This window comes from Bidens hawaiensis, unplaced genomic scaffold (genome assembly GCF_021521415.1).
Source record: "Bidens hawaiensis isolate Kalapana, Puna unplaced genomic scaffold, B.hawaiensis_p1.1 tig00046157_1, whole genome shotgun sequence".
NCBI classification, from domain to species: domain Eukaryota; kingdom Viridiplantae; phylum Streptophyta; class Magnoliopsida; order Asterales; family Asteraceae; genus Bidens; species Bidens hawaiensis.
Window position 1 is genome coordinate 1 of NW_027498230.1, and position 8,473 is coordinate 8,473.

At 36.5% G+C, this 8,473-nt stretch overlaps 1 protein-coding gene across 1 annotated transcript; it reads right to left on the reverse strand.

The window, feature by feature from the left end:
* Positions 1–6,650: 6,650 nt before the first annotated feature.
* LOC143596212 (2S seed storage protein-like) lies at positions 6,651–7,475 on the reverse strand. Its single transcript, XM_077075053.1, has 2 exons — positions 7,258–7,475; positions 6,651–7,102 (listed from the first exon to the last, which is right to left on the reverse strand). Exons 1-2 carry the CDS (start codon positions 7,473–7,475, stop codon positions 6,817–6,819), a joined length of 504 nt encoding a protein of 167 aa, XP_076931168.1. The 3' UTR covers positions 6,651–6,816.
* Between the last annotated feature and the right edge of the window lie 998 nt (positions 7,476–8,473).

An 8,473-nucleotide genomic window follows, 5' to 3' on the forward strand; every position in this document is an offset into this window, starting at 1 on the left:
GCTTGGTAAGCTAGTTTTATTTGTAAATTCAATCTTAAAAAATTAGGTCAAAAATTATAATTGTTTGTGCTTTAACGTTTATTACATTACTTTTTATTAGGAAAAAGAACATGGTCGAAAAGTTAAGTGGATTAAAGTATTCTTTGATACCCACCTCAGCAAAGAAAGCAAGAAAAAGTATTGGGTGAGGGCGAGCTCAACATTAATATCCTTGTTGGATTTGATTTTTGTACGGAAAAGTCAGAACACGCATTTGTAAGTTATCTTTATCATTTTTCATTTTGTTATATAATTAGGTATAACATATCAACCAGGGCGAGCAAATGAAAATAGACCGTTTCATATTTCATATACATGTGGTAACATAAAAACTGCTAACACTATAATTTAATATACATGTGGTATACTCCATAAACGGGTTGGTTCGGTTTATAACTAAAAATTTAAATGAAAATTACATACTGATTTTGTGGGTGTAATATATAAACGAGTTGGTTCGGGTTCAGGTCCATGAAACCAAACTGAAACCAAACCGTTAGTAACGGTTTGGTTTGGTTCGGTTTAAAAGTTATACGGTTTGGTTTTGGTTTACATAAATTAAAAACCGTTACCAACGGTTTGGTTTTATAATTTGACGGAAAAACCGCAAAAACCGGACCGTGAACACCCCTACTTGGCTTTGAGGTTTCGCCTTACATTAACCCTTTATTAGTTATGATGCTAATATTTTTAACAATTTTAGGTTCAAAAAGTTAGAGCCGAAATGGAAAAAGAACTAGAAAATGAAAGGAAGTCAAGAAACGAGTTGGAAGAACGAGCAACGAATGGAACAAATGGAAAAAGAACGTAAGTAAAATGAAGAAAGGAGGCAAAAACAAGCTGATGAGCTTATGAGAAAAGTTTGAGGTCGGTAGTAATTAGTAGTAGTTTCAAATATTTTGAATTTATAACTTATTAGTGAAGGTTTGGTAATGTAAACCTGTTTTAAATTTATGTTGCTGGGTTTGTTAAACTTATGAAAAAACATGTTTTGAATTCATGCTAATGTTCTTAGTTACATTTTTAGCCACATTAACAATAACCTCCAGTGTCTATATGATATGATTGGCCATACAATACATCACTATGTGTGACGAAAAGTTTGACATTAGCCACACTTTAAATTAGGAAAAACATTAGGTGTGACAAACGGTAAGACAATAGCCACACCACAAACTACAAAAGAGTGTTTAACTGGAAAGTTCATATTTTTTTGCCACATTGACAATAACCTCCGGTGTCTATAAGATATGATTAGCCACACAGTACCTCACTATGTTGTGACGAAAAGTTTGACAATAGCCACACTTTAAATTACGAATAACATTATGTGTGACAAACGGTAAGACAATGGCCACACCACAAACTACAAAAGAGTTTTTGACTAGCAAGTTCACATTTTTAGCCACATTAACAATAACCTCCAATGTCTATATGATATGATTAGCCACACAATACCTCACTATGTGTGACGAAAAGTTTGACAAGAGCCACACTTTAAATTAAGAAAAGCATTATGTGTGACAAACGGTAAGACAATAGCCACACTATTAATCTACAAAGGAGTGTTTGAGTGGCAAGTAAACATATTTAGCCACTTTTAATGTAATATCCAGTGTCTATATAATATAATTAGCCACACTATTATTAAATTTAAGTGGCCATTGCTTTGCTATATCCACACGGTATAGGTCACAATGCACGCTTAACACAACTCTATTGGCCACATTATTATAAAATTCATGTGGCTGAAATATTAATTCATGTGGCTCTATACGATGCAATGGTCACTCATAGTAAATAGTCATGTGGCCATTTTCTACCGTTTAGCCACACTTATTGGAGAGACTTCTTGATGGCCAAGCGACTAATGCCTGTTCCCTTTAGCCACACTTATTACCACATAAGGCCACTAAAAACTGTGTGGCCATATCATACCCACGGTGTTGCGACCTTTGGCCACATATGACCTGAACCAAATGTGTGTGGCTAAAGGCCTACGGCCACACTTTTCTCGTGTGGCTGAAGGTCAATATTCAACGTAGTGGCGAATCGGGCTTTGGCTACTGAGATGGCGCATGATCATACATTAATGCAATTATGATAGACCTCTCCGAATGCGATAAATAAACAAATGATCAAGTAAGAAACTAGCATATATACATTCAATTGATCAACAAAACAATATGTGAGATTTTCAAGTGAAGTATTAAGATACATAAAAGTATTGTAAGGTACGCATAAGGTCCCCAAAATTAAAAGAAGTAAAATAGGGGAATGATTACTAACGTTAAAGGTTAGGTGAGATAATAATAAAATAATAGTAAACGAGGAAATTAACGTGCTGATTGATCTGACACGAAATAACCTGCAAATTAGATAAAATAAACTAGAATTAAAATCGAGAATAGTGCAACTGGAATAAAATTAAACGAATGTGTGAAACTCAAGACATGAGATTTAAAGATTTAAACGAGCTACTACTATTTAGAATCCGAAATTCGAGTCGGCAGTCGGGTTCTGAGCAATACACTTAAAATTTCAAAACAAACATAAAAGTCTCATAGCCCGAAAGATAATTCCGTTTAGAATATATAGTAATTGAAAACCATTAAAATTGACCTTTATAACCCTAAACGGGTCAGAAAGCAATTGACCGACAAAACCCCATCAATAAGTAAAATTGATCCAGGACTTTTTTAGTTAGAAAAAAATAGACGTTTTTCATGAAGACAACTTATCGTGGAACATAAAGGAGATGTGAGAAAGACGAGTCAAAGGGTCTTGAAGCTTGAAAGTCAAAGTGAAATATGCAAACGAGATGAAGAACACCAAAAACACCAAAGAATTGGCTCAAGGACAATGGAGGCTGGTGTTGCAAAATACTTTAGGGTTTTAGGAATGAGTTTTGATTAAGTAAACCATTCCAAACTCGTTATTAAGTAATTGTTTCATTTAAATAAACCGAATAATGAAATTATGAAAACAAGTCATTTATCTTAAAGAATCCCGATTATATTAACCAAATAACGAACTTGGACATGTAATAATGCTATAGGACTTGACTTGGGGCTCAATTTTCGCAGCTTAGGTCTTTAAAGGAAAGATCTCGCATTAAAAATGAATAAAGCGAATAAAAAATCGAATATTGGTTGTATCCTATGCCCCCCGTGCGTCTCGTAGCTTGAGGATTCACCCTACGCTCGGCTCTACGCGGTGGAGATTTTCAAAAGTTTGATTTTTGGCAATTTTAGCCCTTGTACTTATATGAATGCATTTTTAAGCCAAAATAAGCGATTTCAAGGGATTTTAAAAGTTGTTTGACGAGTTTGAAAGTTATGAGGATATAAATTAAGTTAAATCAAGTTAAATACCAAAAAAATACAAGTTTTTATAATTATGAAAGATTCGAATTACAAACCTGAACCGGGCTAAACATTAAAGAATTCAAATACAAAAGTTACATTCTTGGATGTCTCATCTCCTAAAGTTATAACTTCTGGTGCTGATACGACTTCTCAATTATGGCACAAGAGGTTTGCTCATTTAAACTTTGATAGCATGAGATTGTTACATGATAATAATATGGTGAGAGGGCTTCCTCGTATCAGAAGATATATAAATTGTGAGGGGTGTTTATTGGGAAAACACACAAGAACCCGTTTCACATCTCATTCTTGGAGAGCTAAGAAAAGGCTAGAACTCTTTGCCACAATTGAGAAGTCGTATCAGCACCAGAAGTTATAACTTTAGGAGATGAGACATCCAAGAATGTAATTCTTTGTGGTCCCATGCAAGTTCAAAGTCTTGGTCATAGCCTCTACTATTTTCTTCTGATTGATGACTTTACAAGAAAGTCATGGGAGTATTTTCTTAAAAACAAATCAGATGCTCTTGCAAAATTTAAAGTATTAAAAAATCTGGTTGAAAAACAAAGTGAAAGCACTATAAAAGTTTTGAGTACTGATAGAGGTGGAGAATTTTGTTCAAAGGAATTTTATAGTTTTTGTGAAAAGAATGGGATACGAAGGGAATTGACCGTTCCACACACACCTCAACTGAATGGTGTCGTGGAGCGTAAGAATCGTACTGTAATGGGGATGACAAGAAGTATGTTAAAAGAAAAGAAGTTGCCAAATTTTCTGTGGGCAGAGGCTGTGGCAACGGCTGTGTATGTTCTTAACAGATCTCCAACAAGTGCTGTTGAAGGCCAAACACCGCTTCAAGAATGGTCAGGAGAAGTTCCTGATGTGTCTAGGCTTCGGGTGTTTGGTAGTGTTGGGTATAAGCATGTGTATGTTCAAGGGAGAAAGAAATTAGATGACCGGTCACAAAAAATGATTGTTATTGGCTACTCTTCACAAAGCCCTACTAGTTACCGGTTATTAATCCTTCTAATAAAAGGTTTAAAGCTAGTAGGGATGTTACTATTATTGAGGAGGCATCATGGAATTGGGAAGAAGCTAATAACAATGAAAAAGTTGATGGTTGACTTGTCATATGAAGATCCTTCACCTGTGAATGAAAGTGTACCTGATGAGAGTTAACATCACATACAAGTGCAACAGTAGCTATGAATGGAGTGGTGTCACCTACTTCACCTAGTTCAAGTTCAGTGCACATGGGTGGTCAGACAACTTTGCATGAAGGGTCTCAATCAAGTACAACTACAACTGGTACCTATCAAACACCTTTAAATATTCGTCCTTTGTCTAATATTTATGCATCTACACATGCACTTGAACCAGAAGAATACATGCACTTACAATTTGCTTTAAGTATATGTGATCCAATGTGTTATCATGATGCTGTTCAAAAGAAAGAATGGCAAATTGCCATGGCTGAAGAACTGGCTGCTATAGAGAGAAACAATACATGGGAATTAGTCTCTCTACCCTTCGGTAAGAATGTTGTTGGTTTAAAGTGGTTGTTTAAAACTAAGCTTGGTGCTGATGGGTAAATAGTGAAACACAAAGCCAGGTTAGTGGCTAAGGACTACTCTCAAAGAAGGGGTATTGATTTCGAGGAAACCTTTGCCCCGGTAGCCAGATTTGAAACAATCAGGGTTGTGCTTGCGGTGGCAGCTCAAAGAGGATGGTCTTTACATCAATTAGATGTTAAGTCAGCCTTTTTGAATGGAGAGCTTGAAGAAGATATTTATGTTGAACAACCGGAGGGGTATGAATTGAAGAACTCGAGTGGAAAAGTGTATAAGCTTAAGAAGGCCCTGTATGGACTCAAACAGGCCCCGAGGGCTTGGTATGCTAAAATAGATGGTTATTTTACTTAGAATGGGTATCATAGAAGCCTTAATGAGCCAACATTGTATGTGAAGAAAACTGATGCACATGATATTATCTACGTTTGCCTTTATGTGGATGATATCATATGCGCAAGTTCTTGTGAACAACTCATTCTTGAATTCAAGCAAGGGATGAAGGAGGTTTTTGAAATGACAGACATGGGGCTTCTACAATACTTTCTTGGGTTAGAAGTAAAACAATTTAAAAAGGGTGTTTTTGTGAGTCAAGAGAAGTATGCTACTAGTCTACTCAGTAAATTCCATATGAAGGATTGCAAAGTCGAAGCTGTTCCTATGAGTCCTAATGACAAGTTCCAGGTTGATGATGGTGAAGACAAGGTGAATGAAACAATGTACAGAAGTCTTGTAGGAGGACTTATGTATCTCACTCATACAAGACCAGATCTGGCTTTCGCTGTTGGAGTCCTGGCAAGATTCATGCAGGCTCCTTCAAAACAACATCTAGGTGCTGCTAAGAAAGTGCTCGGTTACATTGCAGGCACAACTGGTTTTGGTCTGTGGTATGAAAACAAGAATGATGTTCGGTTGGTTGGATATACTGATAGTGATTGGGCAGGTTGTTTGGATGATAGAAAAAGTGTGTCTGCAAATGTGTTTCTCATTGGCAATGCAGCTGTGACATGGTGTTCTAAAAAGCAAAATACCGTGGCTCTCTCAAGTACAGAAGCTGAGTATATCTCGGCTACAGGAGGTGCATGTCAAGCGGTGTGGTTAAGGAGGATTTTAAATGATCTTGGTGTGGCTCAAGAACAAGAAACTACGTTATTCTGTGACAGCAAATCTGCATTAAACTTGTCCAAAAATCCTATCATGAACAGCCGTTCAAAGCACATTGAACTTAAGTATCATTTTATCAGAGATATGGTGAATCAGGGTTAAGTCAAGCTGGAATTTTGTGGTACTGGCGAGCAGTACGCAATTCCTAGAGAAAAAATGGTGTATTTAAGGCACAAGGTTGGAGTGCAGGAGTGTGTATCAAGGGAGGGTGTTAAAGTTGACACAACACTCCCATGCAAAAATTAGAAAAGGTGGAAAGCATACTCAATTAAGTCTCCTGCAATTTCTTTGTTTGGTCAAGAGTTGTTGAGTCTTTTGTGGTTGATTTAGTCAGGTTGTTTACATTTGAATTTTGAATAAGTTGTTTAGTTGTGCGAGTCATAAGCACAACCGTTTGTTTTCTTTTCTGTATAAAGGAGGGTTCTCTGTTTTTGTACTTCATCTTTTGCTGAAATAAGAAAAAGACTCACTCTCTCTCTCATTCAATATTGTTATCAACTAGCCTCTAATTTATCATTAACTTCCAAGTCATTATATTAAAATAATAAGATGAAAGCCACGATTACACATGAGACAACGCTTATTATTATTCTCATCATTAGGATCTCAAAGCCGTAAACCTAGATGAACTTACTAGCTAGAGATCTAATTTATTATTGCTCCTTCATACAACATCTCTATGCGAAGGGGATGCTGCATTGCTGGACTTCCAAGTTGCACTCATTCGGCAGACTCTGAACCACCTGCCTCACCATATCCTTCTTATCACCACCGAAAAATCCAGCTTGTTGTTGTGGCTGACTCATCACTCTCTGAGCCACCTCCATAATGGCCAGGCACTGACACTCCTTGTTGATGTACCGGAGCTCGTCGCAGCACTCTTCGAGTTCTAGCGGCGCCCCGTCTGGCCTGTTAACGCTCATCCGAAGTGTCCTTGGGGAGCTGACTTGTTGTGAGACGTACCTATTCAAATTAATTTAATTTAGCAAACTGAAAATATATGTATATACGTGTATGTTGTTACATGATGATATTGGAATATATAGTATTTAATTAGGGTTTCAGTATCAAGCCCACGATCCCAGTTTATGAAATATCAGGGAATGTGAATAGTATACCTTTGGCATTTTTGGACTGGTCGTTGGATATCGGTTTGGCTACATTGTTGTTGGGAGCCAAAGGGCCGCACGGGGCGGCGAAGGCCGATTTGGACGTTGTCTTCTTGGGCGACGGAGGTGGTGATTTTGCTAATGCTGCATTGTCTAGATTTGAGGTTGCATAGTTGAGGGAGAGCCAAAGCCTTCTGCCTCAACTGTTGGGTCTGCTGAGGTTGCATAGTCTAGGAACCTTCGTCAAGCTCCTTGCTTCGTCTTTATTTCTTGAAATCTAGTAATTATCTTGATCCAAGAGCTTGAACGATATTTGATCTTGGACAATTCATTGTTTTTTCCGATCTTGAAGATTTGAACTTCAATCTTATTTTCTGTGAAGGATCGGCAACGAAACATTTTAGAAACATTAGATGCCGGAGGCTCGACATCTAATTTTTTTTTGTTGACTTTCTTGGGCCGACTTGTATCTTTGCTTTCTCCTTCGACTGACAGTTCATTTTGGGTTCAATCGTCAACTGTCACGTTCTCGTGTTCTTTTAAGCACTTCAGCATCTCAAACTTCAGTCTCTTCAGTCTAGGACACTTGATCTTAATCTACCTGTCCATGTACAGTTGCAGTACAAAATTTAAAGCGAATAATATTCGTTCACAGACCCTCTTGAGGGCCAAAGACGAATTTTTCTTTTCAAAACATACCCCTTCAACTTGTAATTGATTTGTTTAAGTCCCAGGTTTCCAACGAACTTTGCATGAATGACCTTGATAACAAAACACATGATTTTGAATAAAATAAAGATTTAACAATATATGTACAAACATATAAAAACTTAAAATCTTTTTGGCATTTTCATATGTTTTAAAATTATGAAAATATATACAATATTTTGAAGTTGAAACATAAAATAATATAAGAAAATAAAAAAGATAGGAGTAAATATGAAATTAATATCATTCATTACATAATTTTCTAATGACTTTAATATTTTTGCGAGAAAGATCACAACATGGAATCACATTGATCGATAACGTCCTAGATCACACTTTTATTTGGATATTATTATGCCAAGAACCCAAAATCGAGTGTAAATACATTTGGTCCACTTTAAACTTAACAAATATTTTGATGTCAAAATGATACGTTAGATATATATTAAGCATAACACTTATGTGGTCCCCATTTAATCCAACGTGTTACAAACTCCATCATACATCGGACATAGTT